At 41.4% G+C, this 27697-nt stretch overlaps 1 protein-coding gene across 1 annotated transcript in view; it reads left to right on the forward strand.

Moving 5' to 3' along the window:
• The window catches only part of ZBTB20 (zinc finger and BTB domain containing 20), a 469974-nt gene extending 445380 nt beyond the window's left edge, over window positions 1-24594 (forward strand). The window contains exons 3-4 of the mRNA XM_009466669.2: window positions 16937-18544; window positions 23106-24594. Of these exons, the coding sequence (XP_009464944.2) occupies window positions 16957-18544; window positions 23106-23524 (2007 nt within the window). The 5' untranslated portion in view covers window positions 16937-16956 and the 3' untranslated portion in view covers window positions 23525-24594. The remainder of the gene's footprint in view (window positions 1-16936; window positions 18545-23105) is intronic.
• The last annotated feature ends 3103 nt before the right edge of the window (window positions 24595-27697 follow it).

The raw sequence follows: 27697 nt of genomic DNA on the forward strand, positions 1-27697 counted from the left end.
CCCAAGAAATTAATATTTGTGGCTCACAACGTTTAAAAATGGGCTTCCCTGTCACTACAAACTCCTTCTCCTTACCTCTCGCCTCCCCTGCCTTTTGGACTGATTCTTTCCCCTCATTCTAGAATCCCTCCCTTTGCCCTTCTCTTCACCTCCTCTCACAGCTACATTGCCACATCTTTTTTTCCTCTCGACTTTTGGACCTGTGGTGATGCTTTACTTCTCTGGGCCAGCAGCACATTCTGTCCTTCTCTCTACCTTCTAGACACTATGACATTGCTTCTCCTCCCTTGCCCAGACCACCATACTGCCTCTACCCCCACAATTAGGCAGACGGTATTTCATTTTCAAAGGACATTCTTCATTCTGGTGGGGAGTTTTCTAGCGGATGGTAAATAATTTAAAAATACTTTAAAACTAGATTAGACAGGAAGTTTGAGAGGAATTTTCGTTGAAAATACCAGAAACGCCCAGAAAGAGTCAGCATGGTAGGGTATATCAGTTCTTGGAAAAATGCACTGATGTACAGATGGTTCCATAAGCCCTCATTGATGTATCTGGAAAAAAAGACTTGGATTTTATGGGCCACCTATTCAAATCAGTTTGAAATCTTCACTGACCATTTTGCATGCACAGTCACTAGTGCTTGGCAGAAAACACCACCACATATTTATTATGAGAAATATTCAGAAGCCAATCTACTTTAAAAAATCAGGGTGCTTTTGAATGATTCAGATCAAAATACTTTTTCCAAGCTTAGGAAATAAAAACTCTACAATAGCCATCTGCTCCTCAGCTGTAAAAGGCAGAGGTGAAGAAAGCCTAAGCAATAGTCTGAATACCAGTCTTACTGAAATGAATACTTAGCAAAAAAATCTGGGTAAAGTCATATGTGACACACAACTTAATTTAGGGCTTAGTTCTATAGTGTAGTACATTCTGCATGCTGTTTCTGGTGCCACTTATTCCCAATGAAATTGCATTACTTCTGACCCTTGTAGGACTGGGTCCTAGATTTCTGGATTTGAACATGATATATTTCCCATGCAGATGAATCCTTGAAGCAAAATCCAGAACCTAGGATGTGTTGTGTCCAGTTGCCGTCTCTTTCAGTCTTGGGAAATGCTAGCTCATGCAATGCAATTGGAGAAACAAGTTAGAAGAAGAGGTGCTTCCCGAGGTAACTGTTTTCGTGTAGGGCTTGGCAGGTCAAAAGCACCACTTTGAATTAATTTGGAATTAAGTCATAGAGTGAGCTGATAGAGCTCCAAATGAGTTATACCTGTAGCTACTCAGTTGTCACAAACAGATGTAGCTGCTTACCCAGAATAAAGGTGTTTGTGCAAAAAGCTCCAAGGGCAAGCATGGAGGCACAGGTTCTGGAAAGGTTACAAAGCAGCAAAGGAAAGCATATGAGATTGGTGCTATTTGCAGTTTTCCACATACTTTCTTGCTTATGGATAGAGAATGCCTGAAGTTGGTAGGGTCCTAGTTTGAAGGCTGAACTGCCTCAGGTAAAGCTTCTAAAGATTTTGCTGAGAAGGAAGGAAGTAATCAGGACTTGGCTGTATTTAAACTGATTTGGTCTGTATAGGCCACTTACTTCAGAAGCCCTTCAGAAAGCTTCTATAACTATATATGTTTTGCAAGTGCCAAGAGATAAGATCATTTTGGCAGAAACTTTCACGAGTTCTCAAAAACTTCATTCAAGCTCTGATGTATGCATCTTAACAGATGTGTCCAAACTCAAAGGAATCCCACGGGAACAGTGCAACTGAATCTCTTTGTCTCTATTGATAGCTAAAAGAGTTATTCTTAGACATTGGATGGTCCATCTGTGAAGGAATTTGTTCCAGACAGGAGAAAAGCAACATCTTTGCAAAGAGTTTCCATGGGACTGAGGGGCAGGTTGGACAATCATTGGAAAAACTGCTGAAGCAATTTTTATGATTTTAGAGAACACAGAATTCTTGCAGATACCTGAGATTCTGGTAGGAATGAAAGTTGAGAAGGAAAGTGAGGCACGGGTAATTTTTGAAAAATCCATGAAACAATCATTGGCAAGACGTTGAGATGGGGGAGGAATTTCTAAAGTTATGTTTTAGCAAGGGACCGGGGAGTGTTTATGCATTAAATAGAATGCACTTTATAAACACTGTCAGTGATGGACCACATCTGAACCCTTTGTCCATACATGCTCAAGTGACGTGGCTGACTTGGTCCAATTCCAGCATTTTTTAGCTTTCGCAGGATGGGAACTTTGAGGCAGTCTGTTTTCTTTTTCTCCTCCTAAGTTCTGATCTTTGTAGCTTGATAGCCTTCCAGCATAATGGGGGAAAGCAGAGAGGGAACCTCACAAGGTTCCTGAACTCCACAGAGCATTGAGAGTGGATGTGGAAACTCTGGGTTTTCATTTTCTCGAGCAGCTAGAGGGACCCACCATTCCCTTCCCATGAATCAACAAGTTTGATTTGCCCGGGGCTAATATAGAGGCTAGATGGATCTGAAGGTGGTTTGGCCTCATCGTTGTGTTTTAGGTTTCCTGTGTTTGTCTTTGAGGTTCTGTGGCAGGAAGAGAACGGTTACGTGTCCTTATGGTCTTCCCTCTGCCTCTGGAAATTTGTGGCTATGATTCCCTAGGAACTGCTCTGGAGCTTTCAAATGATCTCTGCTATCGGAGGGGAGGAGGGGGGCCCTGATTGTATCAGCTTGCTTGTTTTCAGAGGCAGGCAGTATGTCAATAGTAATTTCATCTGTATTTTTGCTAATCTATGTATGGTATGTGTTAGCTAATGCTGAATATTTTTAGATTGTTTTTGATGACCTAAGAAATTATGTATGCTTAGGTATCTATTTTAGATGATATAATAATAATGATACAGGCCTTTTCTGTAGCAAGCTAAGCTGAAAGCAAGGACATCCGTAGTTCTGAAATACTGATGTCACAGCACTTAATTATACTTTCGTCTTGCAGAACATTTGAAATTTTGTTTAGTAAATGCTTCTCTTTGTAACAGTCTTAAGTGGTTTCTGTGTCCTGTAGGCTTATATTTCTGTTTGTAAGATTATCAAAGAAATATCAGCCAGGAATGACTCGTGTTTTCATAGAAGCAGATATGTGTTGCTTGAATTGTGTAGAGACAGCAGTAAGTAAAAGTACAGGTATGTTAATCTATAAGCTGAGCTCACCCTGCCTGTGTTGAAAAAGCCATCACAATACACTGAAGAATTGGCAGTGTAAAATGTTGTACTACTGATAGGAACTGGTCTCTATATTCCTAATCAGTACACTAAGTGAGTTTTGTCAGGTTGGTCTCTCGGGCTTTTCTTCTCATGAGAAACGACTAATAGCATATGGTACTTCAGTTATGAAGTCAGTGGGTATGTTTTCAGAAGCAACTTTGTGACTTTGGAGCCTAAGCTTCACTGATGCATAAATCACATTTATAACACATAGATGCTTTTGAAAATTTGTCTAATTGTCCTAAATGTTGATTATTTTATTTGATGACCCTGTAATATTGGCTTGATGGTAGGTTGTCAGTTCTTGTGGTATTCAGTGCTTTTCTTACTGCTCTCCATTTAGAGAACTCTCAGTGATAACATGCATAATTTCAGCTTTGGTTTAAAACAGCCATACAAGTTTCTAGGTTTCATGATTTCAGGGGAGAATTTGAAGATATGTCCCCAGTGTATCTATTCTTTCTAAGTACCAGGAAAAAGGATAAAAAGTCTTATTGCTCTTTACAATTCCATAGCTTCCATTCTTTAAGATTTTGAGGTAACTTGAGCTGATAATACTGTGGTATTTCTGTTTGTAAGTCACGCTGCAGCCGCTGAGACATACTGTAACCTTCCAGTAAGATACCTGCAGTCTGTTTCTGAGTTTACCTGTTCCTGTCTTCAGAGTCTGCCCCCCATAGATTTTTATTACCATTCTTTAAGTTGTGAGTCTTCTAGTACATCCTTCCTTTATATATTGGATGAGTGTTTCAACTGCTTCACTCATTAAATGAGTGATTGATGAATACCGTACAACTATCTATCACTGTTCAATATATTAAGATGTTCTGGTACTCTTTTGTTGTTTGGGATTTGGTTGGTTGGTTGGTTTTGCATGTGGTTTTTAAAACAGTCTCCAGAAGAGTGCTTTCCTCTTCTCCCCCTTGAGCTAGTTTACCTTCTTCCATCATCCTCCATTCTGAAAATTAAAGCAATAATGTCAATTCCACTGCACATTTTCTGTAACCTCTTTGATTACCTTTCCTGCTTTCATAGATCAGTAGTCTAGCTAACCCACTGAGTCTACTACTTGCCAACTTAATCTATCAGTCCACGTAACCTACAGCACTTCTTGGGTACTGGTCATTGCCCTGTAAGCTTTCTCTGTCTGATGTGTTTAAATAATGTTTTATTACAGTATTTGTCTTCATACGTTTAGTGTTTTTTTCTTTAAATTTCCTCTTCACCCTACCTAATCTTTGTTTTACATCTAGCCTGCTACAGTTTATGCTCAGTTCTATTAGTGTCACTTGGGCATGATTTCCATGTTTGGAAGGATACATTTTCAGCTTTAATGAACTCTTATACCTTATTATTTAACCATTGTAGTGTTTTCTACTTCCTTATTTTTTTGTTGTTGTCCTTGGATATGCATACGGACTCTAATAAAGTATTATTAAGGCCACCTCCCTGCTGATCTTACAGATTTTAATTCCTTATCTTTTCCTTTCAGACTCTTTCTGACTAACTTCCTCTTCTTTTTTTCCTTTTAATAGTTATTCCTCCTCAAGTTGTACATACCAGAACTGCCACTTTATATGATCTGCTTGAAGGATGTCAAACATAATCATGCCAATCATTGTTATTTCATGTCTTAACCATGCATGCTACTGCTGTCATCTCCTCTGTCCTAATCGGGTGAGAGGACTAAACCAAATGTACCATTTCCCTAATATCGTCTGCAGAGGGACACTGCAGGTAGCAGAGTCAAACATAAAAGATTTTCCAGTGTTTGACAGGTGACTCTTACTTGAAGAAAACTAAAGCAGTTACATCTACGTCTTCTTTTGTCCTACTGTGTGTTGTTAAAACCCTGCAGAAATCAATGCTTGCATCTCTCTTGGTTAGTCCTTTGCGTGCTATAGGGAGACACCTTCCACGCTTTGAGAAATGTTGAACTGGTGCATTAGCTGCCTGGTTTGTTGCAACTATGCAGCTCCAAAGTTACAGATGTAAAAATAGACTCGGTCACCTTCTGTTCCTTTTCCCCACTGTGGTCTGTCTAGCATTGGAGCTTTTTGCTCTTTTCATCTAAGCTTCCATAGTCCCTTTCTCCTCTTTTCTCTTGTTTACCTATTGTAGAGTAGCCATGTAATCTCTGTGCTGTGATCCCGCTCAATAATTTTAGAACAAGGTAGGGCCGGAGCAGTGTCCGAATGAGAGAAAACCAAAACAATTCTTGTATTGTTCTCGGCTGAACAAAGGGAGCTCTTTCATTCAAAACGTTTTTGAAGTGAAGCCTTAACGTGGTACTGGGAGAGAACCTGAAACATAAAACCAAGGTACTGTTTAATACCGCCAAGTAATGTTTATAAAGCGTGCTAGGGGATGTTTTGGGGGAAAATCATTGTATTTCCACAAGAAATGTGGTGTTTGATCGACTCCATAGGTGAAAGTCAGTTGTAAGCCATCGGAGTGCCACTAAACTCTTTCATTTGCATCAGGGTGTTTGCCTCGTGGCCAGGTGCACGGCAGACCACAGCGGCGTGTTCTGGCTGGCACTCTGCGTTTGGGTTCCCGAGGACGCCAATTATTATTGTTTCTAGAGGGAATGCCATTGCGCCATCTCTTCATTTATGTTTTCTGTGACTGTTTTCATTGTCCATGGAGTCATTTACAGGGCTAAAATAACATGAGATCTAGTCTTATGTATCTACCGCTCAGGAACTGGAATACAAAGAGAATTCAAGAACTCTACTTAATCTGTCAGCACAAATAGCTCCCTGAGGAATTAACTGTGCCTATGAAAAAAGGATAAACAAATCCTAGAACCCCTACTCATCCCAGCTTTGTTGTGTTAAACACTGAAAGGATCTCTGCCCGGCTGGGATGCGCAATATATACTCGGTATCAATCTGTGACATGTGGTGAAATGCTTCTTCTTGAAAGCCCACAAGAGAGAAGTAGTATAAATTAAGAGTAATCTCACAACAGCTATTTTTGAGTTCTTAACCAGTGAAAATGTAAGTGTAGCAATATTGTGCATCTATTAAAAATCTTGAAAGGCTCTTTATAACTAGATGATAGGAGTGATAACGTGTAATTTATTGATGTTACACAGATAGAGAAAAAACCACAAAGTAGCAATTTTTGTGTGAAAAGGGGTATGATAGAGGAAATAAAAACAGAGCAAGGGACTTCTACCCACAGCTTCATGCCTGCGTGTGCAACCATGTCAACTTTAACAAAAATACCTTGTGCTTTGATCCTATGCAGTGTTTCACAACAGGGCATATTCCCTGTATTCAAAATAAAACTCCCAGATGCTATCTCTAATGGTTTTGGCTAAGTAGAGGGTAGAATGTGCCTGAGGGCAGACCTGAGAAATAACTCATGCACTGTATTAGTATCACCTGTTGGTGTCTGTGTGCTTGTGTATTCATGTAATTCCAGGGCCTTTTTCCTGGGCTGGGGGGGGAAGCGTTGGAACTGACAATGTACATTTAATGCTACAGATCCAGCTGATGATATCAAGCCACCCATGAATGCCATGTTCTTGTTTATTGCCTTCATTTATTAGGTTAAAGCATTCTGCCATATATCTCTCTTCCTATCAAAACTAAGTAGGTGATCTTGGAAATAAGTCTGCTCCCAGGGATTGCAGAGGTCTCACTGAGGACAGACATTTTCCCTGTGGCCTTCAGCGTCGTTGATGTGAGCGTGTGCCATTTCACACTGATATTGAAATCTGAATTAAAAGCAAGCTTGAACATTCAACCCATAAACTCAAAATAAAGAAGCCACAGTCCAAAACAGTAAGAATATCTGTCTCACAATATTTCTCGGTTGAAATATTCACCAAAGCACCCAGTTGTACTAGTTAGCAATTACCCTTTCACTTACAGATAAAAAAGTGGAAAAAAATAACCAAATAAAATCTAGCATTTTCATGTGATATCTTTCCTCTACTCAGGGCTGAGACACAGCCACTGGAAGAGAAAAAAGAACCCTTTTCCCAGCCCCGAGGACTGGCATTTGCAGTTTTTCGTCCATTCCTTGTTTCTCCCATCAACCAGTGGTTCTGTGACCAGAACAAAATCTCCTACATTGAAAGGCCCTTCTCTGGAAACACGGAGGACGTAAGCAGTGCTCTTCCACAGGCGGCAGCTCTCCCACAAAAGTCAGCCATTTCTGACTGCACCCTTTTCCTAACAGGCTGCTACAAACACTCCCTGTAGAGGATTCTAGCTTGAATAGAAACCTTCTAAACAGGTAATTATCTTAAGAGGTTTTAATCTATATTTTCCTTTTAACCAAAGCCCACAGGCTTTCAGGCTTACTGTATTTTACCACACTCAAACTGATAAGCTTTTCCTCCTTGTCTTTCTGCCTGGGGGAAAAACCTAACAATACAGGGCAAACGTGAAAGAGTTCATGGAACAGCAATTGTCTCTTTTGGAGACGTGTTTTAATATATTTGCACCTATTATCCTTCTAATTCATTCCTCCTCCAGACTCAGCTCCCACCTCCAACCCCGGCCCCTTCTCCTCCCTAAACATTGCTTCTGAGCGAGGATATAAGTTTATACAGCCCACCAAAGTGAGATGACCAAAAGCAATCCCTGTTCACCTTCCTTATGGGTATTCAGTCTGAAATACACTATCAGGATTTAAACAAAAGCCCTTAAAGCAGGTGAAGGTATTCTTAATGACTACACTAAGCTTTTAATCAGGACCATAGAATAGCAAAATAAATCACCTTGTTTGCCTGTATTTTCCAAAAAGTTTATTCTTTTTTTTCCAAGAAGCATCTCCCTATTCGTTGTTTGAATGGGGAGTGTTCACACCGTAACTTCACCTGTGTTGCAGGCCCATCTCACCTCTTCCCTGTCCAGTGGCTCTCTTGCTGCAGGTCCACTAGTGCGGCATGCCCTCTGAGTAATGGCACCTGGCACTGTGAAGGAAAACTAGCAATAGATGCATCTAGATTTTTAAAGAGACGAACTGCCTTAAACTTACAGCCAGTTGAAACAGTTGGGCCATGCTGGGGCTTGGCAGGATCGTGCGTGAGCTCTCTGGGAACAAGCGAGCGCGGTTGAAACAGTTTTCATGTAGAACATGAAAACGTTCCCTGCTGAAGAAGGGATGAGCTCAGCCTCCTTTCTCTTCCTAGGAAATGGTGCCATCATGTGGCCACGTTGTTTTCTCTGTTTCCAGTTACAGGAGGGCAGTTGTACAGTTTTCTCCCTTTATGTTTTAAAAAAGGGCATTAAAATGCTATTTGGTGATCCTATCTTTTGCTAACGTAACAGCTGACTGGGGCACAGGAATTAACACCCTTGTAATGATATGGCCTGTTGAAATCCTCATTAATGCAGCTGTGACAACAGCTTCGGTGGTTCTTCTGTTAACGTAGTATACGTTGCTTGGAGGTGGTGTAGATACCTCCAGGAGAAGCATCCTCCATCGGTGTAGTCCGTGTCTATGCTAGGGGGATTGAGAGAGGAACTGAGAGAAACAGAATGTGTATATATGTGTGCCAGTGTTTACAGTGGAGGTATATTGGACTGGACCCCAAATATGTGCCTGGGAATAAAAATGGCTTTTGAGTATACCTTCTTTACTCTAAAGTATCTTTGGAGTTCCTAAAATAGCAAGAATACAAACTGGAGTGAAAGTGGGAAAAGTAAATACCCTGGCTAAAAAGGGAGTAGTTCTTTAACTTAAAAATAGCTGAATGTGCTGTAACACTTTGAAGCCCTTGGTCACCAGAGTGCTATGAATTGGAGCTAGTTTTTACCTGGTGTTTTACAGTTGTAAGGAGGATGCTCAGCATAAAGAGGTATAAAGGAATCGAGACACTGGAGTAGTGTTAGAGGAAAGCTTCATTTTTGTAAGCCTGGAGAAGAGAATTTGAAGAGACCTATGGAGTTAATTCTTGATCTTTCTGTAGTGTTCTTTATCTAAGGAATGCAAAACAATTTCTTAAGATTAATTAAGGCAGGCAGTCCTGCAGAATTGGGTGCGTGATGCTGTCCTTGTTCTACATGTGAAGCAAACTGAGGCACAGACATTGCCGCCTGCGGATTGTAGAGCAAACAGGATTAGTGCTGACGGACTCCTCCCGCGGTCTTTCAGGCGAAGCATAGGAAGGTGATTCAGTGCCCGCTCCCCAGGCGTGTAGGCTGAAATAGAGGCTTTTGTGCTTGACATTGGGGATTTATGCCCACTGGATATAGAAGCAATTTTACGTACAGAACACCTATGGTTTAGTCTTCAGTTATATGTAAAATGGATCTCTCATCGTTAGGCAGACACTAAAAAGGACAGGGCAATTAACTGAATAACTTGTCCATAGGAAATTTGCTGAACATTCTCTAGTCTGCAGAAAAAGCCTGTCTCCTGAACAAAGTTTAAGCAAACTCTTTCTTATTAGCCATCTACTTGATATGTTTGCTCCTTGGAGAATAAGGTTGTGTTTGTGTGTGCATGCGTTTCTGTCTTTCAAATAAACGTAGTTATTAGACTATGAAATTTAGAGAAGTTTGACAGCTTTCAGAACGCAGTGATTCTTTCTTCCATAGAGTATATTACTGACACATTAATAGATGTTGTGCTGGTAAAAATACAGTACTTCCTGTTAAATGTAGACTGCTACATATTTTGATTCTAACAACAATCTGGTAGGGTTAGGGCAATTCGTATAGTGTCATCTGGTGTTTGTTTTGGATAGATATTATAGAAGGAATTACTGATTTTCAAGATGTTCAAGCAGATGATTGGGTGAAAACTCCAGCAAACCTTTAAAGCAACAGAAAGCAAGGGCTGCTCCTGGTCAGATCTCCTGCTGAGGATACAAATGTTCTTCCGTGTTCCTGAAACTCCATACAAGCTTTTCTTCTTGCAGGCCCCTGCTCAGAATGAGGCCAAGTATTCAGGAGAATCAGTCTGAGCAGGATTGGCTAAATCGTCCTCTCTAGCATCATGGAGATATACTGAGAAGTCAGCCACTACCAGGTTTTCAGGATTTGAATTCAAGACACTTCCTTGAGTGGAAAAAATGTTGCTCCACTAAATTTGGTCCCAGAGGGTTGGAACCTGATGCAGGACTAATTTTGTGTATGGAAACACTAGATATGAATTTTTTCTCTGTTAATCCAGTTTTATTTTAGCATAACTAACTTGAGAACAACAGAAAATAAAACTTCATCACTAGGGATAAATCAGGTTATTGGAGCTGAAGAAAGCACCCATGGTTATGGTGCTAAGTTTGGAACAGGAGACACTGATGTGTGGAAATGAGAAAACTTCCTATGGAAATTGTGGGACTATAGTAGCTTTCATATGTTGTGATGGAAATGCTGTATTTCCACTGAACTGTCATGTTTATGCAACAGTTGAGATTTTCACTCCAAATTAAGGATTCTTTCCTGAGACATACCTTTCTTAAGGAAAATCGGTAGAGTTTTGTTTTGGTAACAGGGCTTTGTTTGCTTGGTTTTATTTATTCTGTAAGGTCTTTGAAGAGTATCATACATGAAGTGTCTCAGGCAACTGTTTCATTCACCTCACTCAGCTAGAATACTTTATCCACTTTGGGGCACTGCATTTTACGTGAAAGAAGGACAAACTGGATAGAAGACGGAAGAAGAGAAGAATGAGGAGAGTACGTATAACCAGTGAGGGTGATTGGGAGACTTGAGTTTGTATTTTCTGGAAAAGATAGGTCTAAAGAAGAAAAGTGAGGCACCTTCCAATACATGAGAGAGTGTTATAAAGAGGAAAGCGGTCAGTAGTTCTCTGTGTCTGCTGGAGGAAAGGATGAGTAATTGGTTTCAAAGTTAGATACTAGGAAAAATTTCTTGCTATAAAGATAGCAGACATAGACAGTCTGTCTGGGGAGGGAGGGGAAGTCCCCCACATTGTTGTTTTTTGCAAACATATTAGACAAATTTCTGAAGAGATAGTGTAGGTAAATTGTTCCCACCACGAGGAAAAGGAATGGGCTAGATGACTGACTGAAGACCCTAGTGCATCCTTTTGATACAGCCAGGAGGCTGTGGTCATCCAACGCTTGGTGTGGAGACCAAGGATTAGAGATTTCCAGAACTACGCGTGGTAGAGGAAGAGAGTAAGGAGCAGATGATAATGCTTGTCTCCAGCAGCAGCAGGTTCCTTAGGTTTGTGGCGCTCCCAGGAACCAGTGGCTGGGTTAGAGATGCACAGAGAAACAGCTCCAGGAGGAGGAAGAAAGCCTACCAATCCTAACTGCCACATCTTTGTCTTAGCCCAGGGTGTTCTCCTGCCTAGGGAGGCACTTGTCACTTTGATGATAAGAATGTAAAGATACCATATTCTATACGAGATATAAGGCCTCCAACTTTTCTACTGTCTCTCAAAGTGTGTATTCTTCTCAGTGCGAGGCCTGAGAAGCTTGTCAGGAAGACAAACTAGGCAACAATATCAAGGTAGTTCTAGTTAATCTTGTCTAAGTAGCAGTGAGACGGATTGCCAAACAATTTTCTAAATGCTACTGCAGAAAATTGAGGCAAAACTTCAATCTGTATCTGTCTCAGCAAGCCTACCAGTTCTCAAGGATATAAGACAATTATTCTCTTTGCCTCCTAAGTTTGAACGCAAGACAGAGCCTTTGGGGTTCACTCTGCTAGTTATTCCTGTGAAAGACCACACAGTAAGTTTCCAAAAAGAGCTTGGATTCCAGCATCCTAGGCAGTTTTGCTTCAGGTGAAGGCTATGCACTGAGCTACTGCTGAGTTACAGTAGCTGTGGTGGTTTCATCATCGCAGTGTTTCTAGAAAGGGTAGTCATTACTGTGCAATGAGCTTTGAGATACTGTGATTTTAAAGGACACTAGAGAAAATCAAATTCTGTGATATCTTTCAGTTATGAGCATTAAAGCTGTAAGCATTGGCTTTGCAGAAAGGGACATCTAGTGGCTGTACAAAAAAAAAACTTACTAAATACATTTTAAAATGTACAACGTAGCCATTTGTGTGTGGCCTGCTGTAGACTTTCAGTACATCTTTGTAGCTCTACTACATCATCTGTTTGCTGGGATCATTTTTTATGTTTTTGGCAAACAAAAAAATCACCTTTGTGAGCCATACCTTTCTAGCTTTACGTAGGCCTATGTATGATAGCTTTGGCAAAAAGAAAACTGCCTTCAAGCCACGCTTGACGTACCTCACTGCTGCACTTCCACGTTTTCTATAGCATCTTCCAGGAGTCCACTGCCTGCTGTTTCCTTCTGCCATTGCCTTCCCCTTTGGTACTGTACTTGGAGAGGTTGTCATTGTTATTGTCATGGTAAAATCTACTTTCTTTTGAATGCCCATAGCATAAAAGTCAGCGGGAGGGGTGGATGAGATTCAGGGAAACACTAATCTAAGCACTCAGTCATGTATTACACAACAAAAGTTTTTCCCTTTCCCATCCACGTTGTGCGCCTTCTTACTAGTTGAGGATGAATTCCATGCATGTTTCTGTGAATAGCCTGACAGTTTAATCGGTACATTTGCATATGGGCAAACGGAGCTTTTTTCAAAGTTGCACAGTAATATGTTTCACCTTTATGCCATGCCAGCTTCAAATTGCGTCCCAGGAGGATTGCAAATGTGCGTAATCTGTGCAGTTGTCTGGACTTCTTTTCTTTTCTTTTTTTCTGCTTTTTCCTTCTTTTTTTTTTTTTTTTTTGAACTGGCAAACGCCTATTCATTGCCCATCTGGGTAAGAATGGCCTTTGCATTTTCACACCCATTCTTTCCTATATGGTTTGTGAATACCCCTCCAATCAGAACTTGCTTCACAGAAAGGGGACAAAACCATTTTACAGGAGTTTCTCAGAATAAGTCCATTGGGATCTCTACATCATGTTTACCGGAGAAAAAAAGGGAGGGGGGGGCACTTAACAAAGACCACTTGAATTTCACAGAAAGGTTCCCACTGTCTCGAGTTTAAAAGAGTGGCAGGCCTGAGAAGAGCCTGAGACAGCAGTCTTTTTCCTGAGCCACACATTCTGTGCAGTGACGAGTAGGTGAGTGTGCGCGTGTGTAGCTGGGTCTTGTGAAGAGCTGACACGCTTTCTGGCTTGTCCAAGGCTCTAGTAGTCTTTGTCAGAATGTGGCATTTACTTCAGAATCAAACCTGCATTGGCAAGTCCACCTTTTATGGGGAGCATTGCCTTTGGACTTTCAGCTTAGAACAGCATACAGTAAGGGACAACCACAAAAGTTGGATCTGGACACAGTTTCCTGCAGAGAGGGAGAGGAGCTGCATGGGACAGCGGGTTTTGCTGCAGACTTGTCTCTGGAATTTGTTAAAGCTGCTCTTTTATACTGCTGTGGTTTGTGCAGGAGCATCTCCGACACTATTGCAAATTATTTGGTTACCTGTACTTTGGATATGGTTTTCAGTGTTGAATGTCAAGGGAAGTGGCCTAGAAGAAACATCCTCAAAATCTCTGTTAGCTTTTTTTACCATTTGTTATGTGTCTCTTCCACCCACCCCTCTTGTTTTATCCTTAAGGAGCAAATTTCAGTTGTTTCTCAGTTGAAGAAGTGGTAGATATTCCAATTTCGTTTGAAGAAGTAAAGAAATGAGGAGAGGATTTTTTTAAGGGAGAGCTCTGTTATACCACTAGCAACCAAAACGTACTCTATGCCTTTTATGAAGTGACTCAATTGACTTTCAGACCAGTTCCTACACCTCAAGGTGCATCCTAGATCAATTCCTATAGAAGAGCTATTCACATCACTCTCATAAATGCAGACAAACCTCTTTTCTTTAGCCGTGATTAACCCCAGCTGGCTGTTTTCATGAAGTTAGCTAATGACAAAATACATTGTGGCTACACAACTCTTGCTTCCCACAGGCAGGACCTGAGAAAAGCTGCTGAAAATTACAGATGAACCTGTAATTTTAAATTTTAAATCCTCCTTTCTGCTCATGATTTGTGGGTAAGTGGCAGAAGTCACTTTCCCAAGAAATCATCCAGGTTTGTGGTGCATATCACACCTTTTTGGAAAGGAGTTGTCCTGTGGATGCATTTTTCAGAGTTCTACTCACATTTTCTCTGCCAAGGTGCGTAGGAACAAATTAGATTTCATTGCACCTGCTCAAGTCAAGAGACCTGTCTGTAGCATCTCGGGTATTTGTGGAATATTCTACCTTGTGCATGTGCAAGGCAGGACTTTTTGATTTATTGAGTCAGACTGCTGCATATTTCTTCTTATTATCATTTCACAAAGTAGAACATAAACTAGAGGTCACTCCATTTTCCAGAAGCACATCTTAAAGACATGTTTGCGTGAAAACGGAGCCCTCAGGTGAAACCGAGTAGTGATCAATACTTACCGATGGAAAGATTTCTGGCATACTGATAGGCAACCACTCAGAGGGAGATGCAGATAAATGGGTAGCTATGCAATCACTTGCCATGGCCTACAGGAGGTCTTGAAAAGAGGTGTCATCTATTTATCATTAATTTTCCACCCTTCTGTTTCCCCATCAGTAAAAAGCTTTTACCAAGTTCTCTTCCTTTCAGATCAAGGATTCTGACTTTTTATGTAAATACATTTTGAATCCTTGTGTGATCTGACATGCTGGGAAGGGAAGCATCTGGCACTGCCCTGGAGGCCTCTGGAGAATGACTATGTGGAAGGAGGAGGGAATACATCTCTTCTGTACGTTATTTTGTGTAATAATAGTTGCAGTGCCCTTGAAGGAAATTCTCCCACTTTCTAAGATGTTTTTCCAGTCCTATGATCAGTCTCATCAGAGGAGGAAACTCAGGTTTCCTGGCAGAGCTTATGAACAAGACAGATGTAATTCACAACCTCCACGATACTGTTAGTTTTCTCCTGGTTTCTGCTATGTGAGCATCTCCGCAGAGCTCTCATCTCCCATGGAAATCAGCACCCTTCTGATACTGGCTGGTTTACACATCTGTTAACATCAGACTTCTTCAGGCAGCTTGGCCCCATCAGGATTTCTGGTTCCTGACCTTTGTGCTTCCCTTTCATCATTCAGCTACTTCAGAGAATTAAAATAACCACCTGTGTCCAGGGTGGTTTCTCTTGGAACCACCAGAACAGACGGTGCTTGAGATGTCAGGAGTGGATAAATGAGAAGGAAAAGGCAGAGCAGGGAAGACGCCACATTTTCCTGCAAATTGCAGTGAGTAGTGTTCTGCTGTCTGTGCATGAGATGTAAAGCACCCTTTGGGCTGGAGCAGAGAGACATTGTTGGGCAAAAAGGCATGTATATGAAACTGCTTTCAATGCCATTTATTTGCTCTGTATATTTCTGTTAAACCAGACAGTGACAATAAGCTAGTTTCATTTACTTATGCTTCTCTACCAAATTTCACTTTTGGATTCTCACATATTAACAAGTAATTGTGCCAAGAGGGCTTGTAGCTTTGGTAGGAATATTGAAGACAAAACGCCTGTAATACTAGTGGGGATTTTGCATTACTTTTCTCTGCCTACTTTTCTGGGAAACAATGTGATGCATGTACTACAAATGCTAAGAGAAAAAAATTACTAATAATGTTTTATTTGTTTATCACTCAAGGGGCAGTTGGTTTTTCATAGTTAAAAGCTGAACCATAGTTTCTGCCCATCAAAATCTAAATAGATAAAAAATGAGTAAAGAACAGGAAAGGAAACAAAAAAGCATTAAAACCAAAGCAAGCAAGATGGAGATAGGGAAAAGTGGATTGAGAGATTAAGGAGTTACTTTTTAGTCACTTGTGAAAGTTAATTTTGAAGGATATGTTAGTTCTGTACCCGAATTGGTTAGGTGCTTTTCCAAACTGTTCTCTATTTAGATTATTCAGCCAAACTAAGACAAAGTCTTCCTTAGAGTAAATGTCTGTAATTTTCCAGTTTCTGTCAAGTAAATAACAGCAGGAGAACATTTGTTTTTATATGATGGCATTCTGGTGCCAGTCAGAACTTGGGATATGCTAAAAATGAAGGGGACAGCTCATGTTAACTTTTTGCTTTAGGTTCTTACAGAGGACTGTTTGTCACTATTGGGTAGCAAATGTTCTAAACCACAACCCCAGACAAAACTGTGTGTGGGATTTTAGGAACATTTACAGCCTAAATCTTGAACCAGATTTGGATTTTGCAAAGTGACTGCCAGTTTTTTTTGGTACAAGTAACTGTAGTGTAAAACACAGGATCCAAATTCCTTAAAATACCAATCTAGATAGAAATCACATTTTCATATAGATTCTTTGTGTTAACAGCTTGGTGTAAAGGGTCATTAAAGTAAGAATCTGATCTTTTCTGGCATGGGTCCACATCAGAACAGCCTAAAATCCAGCTTTAATCCATGTGCTCAGTGTTCACAATTGGCTGGCTCTAGGCTTTTTAAAGCCAGATAAACGGACAGGAAGTCCAAGGCCCAGGAATGTGGTTGGAATTTAGACCCAGCTACACCTGTCTTTGTCTGCTTTTGTCTAAAAATTCAGGACTTGAGCTTCTGCAAATGAGTAGCAAAGTTTACTTCTAGCCTTACAGAGATGATGTCTTCTTATCGGTGCCTTTGTATGTGGTTTTTACAGTATAATCTGTTTTGTTTAGCCAGTGGGCAGTCACCTTCGCCAGTGCCCTGACTGTGGCTCTGCAGAAGACAAGACTCAATCTGTTCTTTTCTTTTTTTTTTTTTGTCACCTGCTTTGCTACAGGTAACATCAGTTGCAAGGGGATGACAGAGCGCATTCATAGCATCAACCTTCACAACTTCAGCAATTCTGTGCTCGAGACCCTCAACGAGCAGCGCAACCGTGGCCACTTCTGTGACGTGACGGTCCGCATCCACGGGAGCATGCTACGCGCCCACCGTTGTGTGCTGGCCGCTGGCAGCCCCTTCTTCCAGGACAAGCTGCTGCTGGGCTACAGCGACATCGAGATCCCCTCAGTGGTGTCAGTCCAGTCTGTGCAAAAGCTCATTGACTTCATGTACAGCGGGGTGCTGCGGGTCTCGCAGTCGGAGGCCCTCCAAATCCTCACAGCTGCCAGCATCCTGCAGATCAAGACTGTGATTGATGAGTGCACAAGGATTGTCTCACAAAATGTGGGAGAGGTCTACCCGGTGATTCAGGATTCTGGCCAGGAGACACCCAGGGGAACACCCGAATCAGGCACCTCGGGGCAGAGCACTGACACAGAGTCTGGCTACCTGCAGAGCCATTCGCAGCACAGTGTGGACAGGATCTATTCGGCCCTCTATGCCTGTTCCATGCAAAATGGCAGTGGGGAGCGCTCCTTTTACAGTGGAGCTGTGGTCAGCCACCATGAAACAGCCCTGGGGCTCCCCAGGGACCATCACATGGAAGACCCCAGCTGGATTACCCGGATCCATGAACGGTCGCAACAGATGGAGCGGTACCTCTCCACCACTCCAGAGACCACACACTGCCGCAAGCAACCACGCCCTGTCCGAATTCAAACCCTGATGGGCAACATCCATATTAAGCAGGAGATGGAGGATGACTATGACTACTATGGCCAACAGAGGGTGCAGATCCTTGAGCGCAATGAGTCAGAGGAATGCACTGAGGACACTGATCAAGCAGAAGGCACTGAGAGTGAGCCCAAAGGGGAGAGTTTTGACTCTGGAGTCAGTTCCTCCATTGGCACTGAGCCTGATTCCATGGAGCAGCAGTTTATGGCTGGTCTGGGCCGAGATGGGCAGCAAGAACCTTCTCAAGCAGATCAAAATGACGTCCCTGCTGATGGCACTCAGCCGCAGCAGCAGCAGCAGCATGTAGATGCCAACTCTTCCTCGCCAGAGAGAAGCAATGACGTTGAAATGGACAGCAAAGTGCTCACAGTCAATAACGGCACCGAAAAGGGGGCTTTGCAGCCTTCTGTCAACACAACTGTTGCCCAACCATTGCCAACCACACAGATCTACTTACGCCAGACAGAAACCCTCACCAGCAATCTGAGGATGCCACTGACTCTGACCAGCAACACTCAGGTCATTGGCACAGCTGGCAACACCTACCTGCCTGCCCTTTTCACCACACAGTCTGCTGGCAGTGGCCCTAAGCCTTTTCTCTTCAGCCTGCCCCAGCCTTTAGCTGGCCAACAGACACAGTTTGTGACAGTATCCCAGCCTGGCCTGTCAACCTTTACTGCCCAGCTGCCAGCCCCACAGCCCTTGGCCCCATCTGCGGGCCACAGCACAGCAGGTGGGCAAGGCGAAAAAAAGCCTTACGAGTGCACTCTCTGTAACAAGACTTTCACCGCCAAACAGAACTACGTCAAGCACATGTTTGTACACACAGGTAAGAGTACGTCCCTTTGGCTTATACACAAAGCCAGAGAAAGTCCTTGACAAACATGGACTTAGATTCTGTTTCCCAACCTGCCAGCCCCCAGCACAAACAGGAGGGAGAGGTTATCCAGGGAGCTGGTGTCACTGAACACTTTCTGAGCTTACTGCATTGAAGTTGAGCCCCTGCAGAAATGTATAGGTCCCTTATAGGGGCCTAACTGTGCGTGGTGCAGAAACGAGCTCATTTTACTTGGAGTAAAATGTGTCCTGCACCCATCCGAGGAAATGGTAAGCATGTGTTGTCTCCTGCAAGCTGACCAGGCAACATTAAGTAGAAGTGGCATGAGGAAACTGTAATAAGTCATTAAAGAAAAACTGTATCTACTAAGAAAGGGCATCCCCCTGTAAGTTTTACAGCTACGGGGGTTTAAGCTCAAGTAATGATCACTGGCATGAGTTTAGGGCAAGCTCATTCCTGGTGGAGTTGCAGCAGTAGGTCCAGGCTTGGGTGTTACACACACTGCCACATGTTTTCTAAATCTCACATATTCCTATAAGAAAGTAAATCTGGAGTTTTTTCAGGAAGTTTTTCTGTATTTCACTGAAGCTGATTGCTGTAATCCCCTGTCTCTTCGTAAGTCAGATGTTTCACTGGCTGTGAGTACAGGAACATAGGGCTCAATGGGAAAAATTTAAAATAATATATCTAGAACACAGCACCAACACCCTTTTTGTTTAAAAATGCAACTGCTTTAGTGTATGGTCTTTTGACACAATATAGGTAACCATATTTACTACTGAGCCAAAACTGCCTTTTCTGGCTTTGTCAAGTTACGAGACTTCAAAGCAAGGAGATATATGTGTCTTACATGGAGAAGCTATCCTGGGTTCAGGACTAAATTGTGCTTGCTTTAGCCCTCGGCTCATTCTGATGTTGGAGAGAAATTCTAGTTTAGAGAAAGAGTAAATATTTCTCTCACCAAGCAGTGGTTTTGTTAACGTCAGATCTTAAAAGAAATGCTGGGTTTGCGATACATGGAGTAGAACCTGGAGAAATTGCCCAAGGTATGGGAGGAATGTAAGTCCTGCCTCCCCGTTGTATCCAGCAGATTTCACTTCCATGTGTGTATGTAAACGTTTAACTTCTGTTTACCTATAATTATCACTTAAATGAAAAATTCCTCTAGGCATCTAAGGCAGACGTGTACATATACAAAAAGGTCAACTTCTCAGGACTGGTACAAAATGTATGATTGGAAGGATCAGGAATCCTGAATCCCAAGGTTACCCTTTGTTTCTGTTAATGTTCTCCATCCTTCTGTTGTGGATGAGTAGCTAAAATACTATGTAGATAGTGTTGTGTTGTTCAGAAAAATATCCCCTTCAGAACACAGTCGAATATATCTGCCTGCATCCTTGTTCTAAAAGCTAGAAAGGCTTTTTCACAGATAACTTCGCTGAGATTAGGTGCTTTATTTCTCCCACCCGCAACTGTGCACTGCATTTGGTATTTGGAGTCAGATAAAGAATAATATGAGAAGACCTGACCTAAAATATTCTTAGCTACTACACATAAAGTCAACCAAGGAAATTGATAGGCATCTCCAATCATGAGTTAATATTTTATTTGTGTGGGTCTGTGAATGCCCAAAATAATGAACTGTGGTGGCAAGGAGAGATTTGGGTAGATAAATTATTTCAAAGTTCATTTAGGAACAAACCGGCTCCTGGAGTGTCTGGGAGAACAATTGCACCTTAACCAACAGAGGGCAAGGCTTCAGAAAACCCTTCTGAAAATAACCTTTATATGTACAGCCTCAGAGAAGACATGTGTGCTACTTTGTCTAGTGCTGGACAGGATCATTAGAAAAACTGAGAGGAGACAGCTGTTCCCGCTGTTAGGGTGACTTTCCTCAGCCCTCTTAAAAGAAGCCTGGCAAAGTGGCTCTGTAAAAGATCCATGGAAAAAGGGTAAGATTTGGGAGAAGCAAATGTTTGAATTAGTCTTGCTGTCTGGAGGGCTCACAAGAGAAGCCATGGAGGAGTCTAATCATAAACCAGAATTCAACAACCTAAAGGCCTCCCAATCTCTGTATGTTTTTATGCTTCTGAAAACTACACTTCGATGTAACTTTCCATGCAGTGGAAACCTGCCTTCCTTTCTTCTTTCACATGGACACAAACATACTAGAGATGGATATTTTTCTGTGTTCCCTACAGACCGGCTTTAACATGTCCCCCAGTGTTGTTCCCCAAGACATGCAATGTTGTGGAAATACAGTGCTAGAATGCATGCGGTGTCTGTGCATCTTATAAGCCATCATTGCCTTCTCCTACATATCATGCTGTGATTGATATTCTATAACTGCTCCACATTGCTGTCTAAAACCAGCCAAATATGAAATAAAGAACCAAAAGGAGGAAAGTGCACATTTAATTCACTGAGCAAAGTTTTCTCTGACTTCAAGATGAAGAATCATGGGAATGAAGAATCTACAGTGCCCACTTAGGGAGCACATACATTTGCATACAAAAAAGAAGACCTAAAAAGTTTTGAGATTCTTAGAAGAGAAGAAATCCCAGGAAGGTTTTGAAGCTAAAATTAGAAAGCCAGAACGCAGTGTATCTTAGAAACATGTGCAGGCAAAAATTAGGGTGTTTTTATAGCATAGTCTTAACAGGGTCTGGAGCAGAGGAGACCGACTTATTACAAACTCTGGGACATATATTGCCTAAGGCAAAAATGAGCATTGTAAATATAATCAGTCTCTTATAAGTTAATCAGACATTATTATAACAGACACACTATCATTTTCCACCTAATACGTGTCAAGCATATTGGCCTGTCTACACTCAAGACGCTACTGTGTTCGGCAAAGCCAGCAGGAAAGTAAGGACTTAATGTGTTTTGACGAAGTGTCTTTCACCAAGTAGGGACAAACTCATCGTTGGTGCAAGGAAGAGCAGCATGTGGATTTCATTCACAGATGTCACCGTCATATGTGCAGACTGAAATAAAAAGAAACAGAGACTCAGGGGAGATAAAAAAGTAGGTCCTTCCCATCCAATCCATATTAATTATCTCCTCTTAAAATTGAATATAAGTAGCATATTGTAATCTCACTATACAAAGAGTAAATGATATATTACCACAGGCGTGTGCTGGTCCCTGAAGATTGACTCTTCAGGATTTAAAACAGTGCCAGACAGATTGTAGAAAGGAGGAAGCAGGATGTCTGGGGAAAAAAAAAAAACGGATCTCTGCTAGAGGGGAAACTGCGGAATGACCAAAGGAAAATCATTTTTCAGTGAGCAAAACAGAGGATCATTTTGATTGTTACAGAGCTATGGTACCATCTCTCTCCCTGACAGCTTTGGGGATGATGGATTAACACACCTGAAATATACCACAAGTGATTCAGAAAACAAATTAAAAAGCAGCTTTTGGTGGGGCATTCAGGGTGTTAGGTATTGTCTACATTATCAGTACAGCAACATATCATGAAAATGTTGCCTGATACCATGAAACATGAGGCTGTGGCATTGCCTCCCGAAGAACTCTGAGCAGGAGGAGGAATTAAGAGTTGTCTGGACAAACCAATTGTATGTGCTCAGCTAAATATTTTTTTCAGTTCATCCTTGTAGTCACTGGTTTGTCTGGATATGATCAGAATTCACTTTTATGAGAGTTGCCAGAATCAGTTTTACAACAGCCCTGGGCACACAAGGCAATGTGGTAGATGACATAAGTATTTTATATCTCTGATTTACCTGATAAGGTGTTTTCTTTAATTGGCAGTCAAATCATTTAAATTTCATATCTGTTACACTGGAAGTGTATCCGTTAGGTTGCCCTTTGCATGGTACTGCTGGCCTAGGCAATTCTCTGTACTGAGATTCCCTTTTCAGTTACTCTTATCCCTGCTTCAGCTATGAGATTTGACCAGAAAAAAGGGCAACAAATGTAAACCTCTCATAAAGCATTGGATTCCTTTGGCAATCTCTAGCATTTCTCTTCTGAGAAATGTAAAGCAATTTGACAAAAACGAGTGTGTTACAGGTCAGCTCTGTAGTAATCACTAGCTTCGTCCATGCTTTTATTGCATAAAGGTAGGGAGATGGAGGCACTGAAAGGTAAAGTTCCTGGAGTAAGACCTGTCTAGAAATGAGCGTGAGAAGCAAGGCAGGAGCATAGGCAGGAGAGGCTGTGCCATGGAAGCTGGGGGTGGACGCCAGGACCTTTTAAGTCCAGTCCTGTCTTTGTCAGCGCCTACTATGTGAGCTTGAAGAAATCACCTGAGCTCCTTTTTACTCTCTGTGGATTGGGAATACCTACAGCCCCCTTTGTAAAGCGTTTTGAAACCTCTGGTTGCAAAAACTGTTGTGCATCAAAACACGCGTATTAACAGAATTACTCCTTCTTAGCCAGAGCACCTCTCCAAAGACCCCCATGAGATTTGCCATTAGTTTCTTGCAAGAAGTTGTACCAACCAAGCTGGTTTAATTTTATTATCTTTTTTTGTCTGTTTTTCTTTCTCTCTCTCTCTCTCTCTCTCATTGGTAATGGGCAGGTGAGAAACCCCACCAATGCAGCATCTGTTGGCGCTCCTTCTCTTTAAAGGATTACCTAATCAAACACATGGTGACGCACACTGGCGTGAGGGCGTACCAGTGCAGTATCTGCAACAAGCGCTTCACCCAGAAGAGCTCCCTTAATGTGCACATGCGCCTCCACCGCGGGGAGAAGTCCTACGAGTGCTACATCTGCAAGAAGAAGTTCTCCCACAAGACCCTGCTGGAGAGGCATGTGGCTCTGCACAGTGCCACCAACGGCACTCCTGGAGCCACCGGCACCGGCGCCAGGGCTGTCCCTGCCGGGGTGGTGGCCTGCACGGAGGGGACCACGTACGTCTGCTCTGTCTGTCCGGCTAAGTTTGACCAAATCGAGCATTTCAACGACCACATGAGGATGCATGTGTCAGACGGATAAGTAGAATCTCTCTCTCTCTCTTTGTTATGAACAAAAAAATAGAAACAACAAAAAAAGCTATGGCACTAGAATTTAAGAAATGATTTTTGTTTCATTTTTACCTTTATTTTCCTCCTTTTTTTGGGTTCGTTTCGTTTTGTTGTTTTTGTACTACATGAAGAACTGTTTTTTGCCTGCTGGTACATTACATTTCCGGAGGCTGGGTGAATAATAATTTTCCCAACCTCCCTTGGATGGTGGCCTTAAGGCCAGGTAGTGCTTCATGAGCTCCACTGGTTGGATCTCTAGCTACTGGCCTCTAAATACAACCCTTCTTTACTACAAAAAACAAACAAACAAAAAAAAACACAAAAAAATCAAAAAACAGACAGAAAAAATAAAAAACAAAAAAAAATTTCTTTTTTCTCACTTGTGAAGAGCACTACAAAAAAAAAAGAAACAAAACAAAATATATTACAAATCTACAAGGCCTACTGTCGTTATAAGTACACCGCTCGCAGTGTTTCAATGGACATAATTCACAATGCTGACCGCTTTTGGACTTCACAGTATCCAGTTAGAACTGTGGAATATTTTGCTTCTGGTTGAACAGCAACCAGAGGAAACAAGGCCCTGCTGGTTTCCACCACGTGTCTGCTTTCTCACACACACACGCATCCACAAACACACGAAAGGGCTGAGGGGAGCGCGAGGCAGTGTGGCTTGGGTAGTGTGGAGTCCCTGCAGGGTGAGGAAAAAGAATCAGAGGTTCCTCACCTGGATTCTGCTCCATCCCACGCTCTCTGGCGCACCCTCCCCGCTGCTTTTCCCATACCACCACCACCTTACAGCAGAAACCAAGAAGATTCAGACAACGAGCAACGGTGGCTTTTTTGTAATTTATTCAGTGTCTTCGCTGAGCCCAGGGCCTCAGCACAATCAAGAGGGACTTTCACAGAAGGCAAAGAGAAACACAGAGGAAAATCAAAGATATCAGAGGTTGCAACCTATGGATCTAGGTACAAGAGAAGGGTTAGTTCCCACAATCTTTGCAAAAAAAAAAAAAGAAGTTGCATCAGGATTTATTCTTGTGGAAGAAAGAGGAATAGAGGGTGGGTGGGGAGGGGAATAATAATTAAAAAAAAAGAGTTCTTGGGACTTTTTTAATTCAAAATTTTATAGAAGGGCAAAAGTGACGTTTACCAGATAGAATGCTGATTTTTTTAATATATTTACAACAGTATTTGTGTAAAAAAAACAAAAAAGTGAGATTGTTAAAAGTAATTTTTCTTTGTTTTCTTTTTTGTTTTGCGTACACTGCCACTAATATCTTCTCTTTTATTATATATATGAATATATATATAAATATATATTTTATTTTAAATTGAGACTGTTAAGGTTAGCTAACCTGCTTCCAGATAGAGGGGGGGAGGGGAGATGATCTTGATTTTTATTTTAAAAAAGAGGAAGGATGTTTCTTAATTTTCTTTTCTAGTATTATTCTCTCTCTCTCTCTCTCTCTTTTCTAATGGAATCAAGAATTACCTGGGTCGATGAGGGGCTCTGTGAAGTCATCTGTGAGATTATCTGCTAGAGTTTGTGCATCCTGCAGTATCATTTGAACTGCTACTTTGTTTTTGAATTACGTGGTTCTCTTTTTTGGCTCTTACCAAGGTCCTATTGTTTCTTTTTTTGGTTCCATCTCAGAATTTATTTCTGCTGAAGGGCGGTTCCTTTCGAGAAAGAGATTTTTCTAGCAATGTTTCCTTGGTTTTGAGGATGATAGAGTTTGTAGTCTTTTCTTTCTTCTTATTTGAAAAAGTAATGAAAGTTTTGGAAGTGTGTAATAACTAGGATTTCCCTTCTTTTTGGTCACTGGACAAGAATTAATCTGCTGTATTGTTCTCTCATCCTTGCCTTGCTCGCTAGAGAGCTTCCATATTTGTGTGGGAATCTGATCCTGCCCCTGGTAATTTGTGCTGATGCCAAAATAACTTAAAATGTTACCATTGCAAATAATCTTCCCTTCTTCATTTGCAAAAACATCTAATTGAAGGGCCACATCCCGCATTCTCTGCATATGCAAAGGTATGCAAGGAATGTAGGATCAGTGTGAAAGATTGATTCCTGATCTGCATATATATGTTGGTGTTTTGTAATTTGTTTTATTGTGTTTGGGCTGGTGTTCTCCCTAGTCGTCTTCTGTGTATCTGTGTGAGAATTATTCCCCCAAAGCCAACTCCCAAAGTACGTGGGTCCTTAGTTCAGTTGGATCAGTGTCTGACACTATCTTTGTCTTGCTTGAAATCCATAGCTAGGATTTGCACCAGCTGCACTCTGGACTTTATATTTTAGGCAGAGAAGAAGCACCTAACAAAAATATGCAAAAAGAAAAAAAAAGAAAAATTGCTAGTCTAGCTTTTACTTGTGTCTATATTTAAATGAAGCTTTCTTAAGTTTACAAAACTTTGCTTGTGAACACTGAGCATTTCACATGAGACATTCTTTTATGCTGGACAACTTTCTAACTGTTGACTTGATAGATCTCCACATACAATTTTGTGTATTCTTTACACCTGCGGCTTCTGTATCGGATGTCTGTGATTCAGCACAGGTAACCTCATTGCTGTGTTCTATGCCTGTTCCATTACTGATTTATTTTGGGGAAAAAAACTGACAGGTGGTTCAGTCTCAGAATCTTTCTGTACCCTGCAAGGTATTGTTCAGCAGATCCTAAACCTTGAAGCCCTGATTCTCAGCTACAGTAGGCAGCATAAAGAGACTTTGAGGCAAGTGCCAGAGCAAATGAGTCTCTTATATATGGTAACATCTTTTTTTGTTACCGATTTGTTCAGGGGGGCTGGAGAAGGAGCACAAGCTAGTTAACAAATATTGTTCTCATAACCACACTGGTAGAAGCAATGCTGGCTTGTAAATGGAGAAGTGAAAAGACAAAGCCTAAGACACAGAGAGGGAGAATTAATATCTGCCATGTAAAGACACACTAAATCTGTACAGAAAATAAAGGTTCTAGAGACAAGGGTGTGGAAGAAAATGGGGAAGGTGAACCTATAGAAAAGGATTGAAGGCCTTTCTCTGAGGAAAGGAGTTTTTTCTGAGATCTTTAGTATCGAAGTTTGGTGTTCTCCCATATGAGGAATTAATGAAGAATTTTAGCCAGCTTAAAAATCTGAAGCTGCTCATTTATCATCTGAGGTCTGGGGAAAAGCTGTTTAATCTGCCATTGTTAAATCTGGTGAACTATAGTCAAGATGTAGAGTATTCTGGAATATGGTTCTGATACCAGAAGAGATATGCCAGTGCACAGGAAATAAGAATCAGGGTTTACATCCACCATAATCCGAATACTATGGTGTTCAGAGAGAAAAATCCTATCTATCTAAATTTTAATTCCTCAATCATCAACCTTCCCTAAATTAAAGAAGCATCATCTTTGAAATGCAAATTTATTATGGGGCCTAATAAATTTGAAGTGAATTAAAGATCCGTTGTGAATGAATGAAGGGTGCCAATTAGAAAAAGAATCAAACTTGTTAAAGTAACGCTAAGGCATACTAGATTGAATTCTAAATCACTTGTCAGAGAGTTTAGGCCAAGGTCTTCACAGATGGCTGCCTGAAATACAAACTGATTGCGTTGAACTTCCAGGCTTAAAAATTAGTGACTTGAATTTGTAAAACATGGAGCAACTTGCAGCATGACTGCAAATGTAACTGAAAGCGCTCATCAGGTCACTTATTTAAGTGCCCTTCTGTGAACTTAGGAGCTCAAACACAGACCCCTTTATCTTTTAAAATGTTAAATTCTTTTTAATAATGCTTCCTCCCATACGTTGAAATACTTATTTACTACTTGGAAACAACTACAATATCTGAATGTCACAGGTATCTTCACGTATAGCTACAATATTCCTTAGCAGAAAGAATATGTGTGGTAAACCAGGAGTCGCAATGATCTACAAACTGCTGTTGAGTGTTGGAGCTCATCCATCTCAGTATGCTTGAAAGGCTTCTTTCAAAACACCTGATAAAGTCATCTCGATGAGAAAGAGCAGACTGTAGCACCATCCCTCTGATGGAGCATGCAATATCCTGCATTCCTTGAGCCTGATTCTCACTTTCCCTAAAGCTCTCTTTATATTGCTTTGGCAATGGAAAAGGGCATAAATAGGAC

Source organism: Nipponia nippon, unplaced genomic scaffold (assembly GCF_047370975.1).
Source record: "Nipponia nippon isolate SJK-2023a ecotype South Korea unplaced genomic scaffold, ASM4737097v1 scaffold_2, whole genome shotgun sequence".
In the NCBI taxonomy this organism is placed as follows: Eukaryota; Metazoa; Chordata; class Aves; order Pelecaniformes; family Threskiornithidae; genus Nipponia; species Nipponia nippon.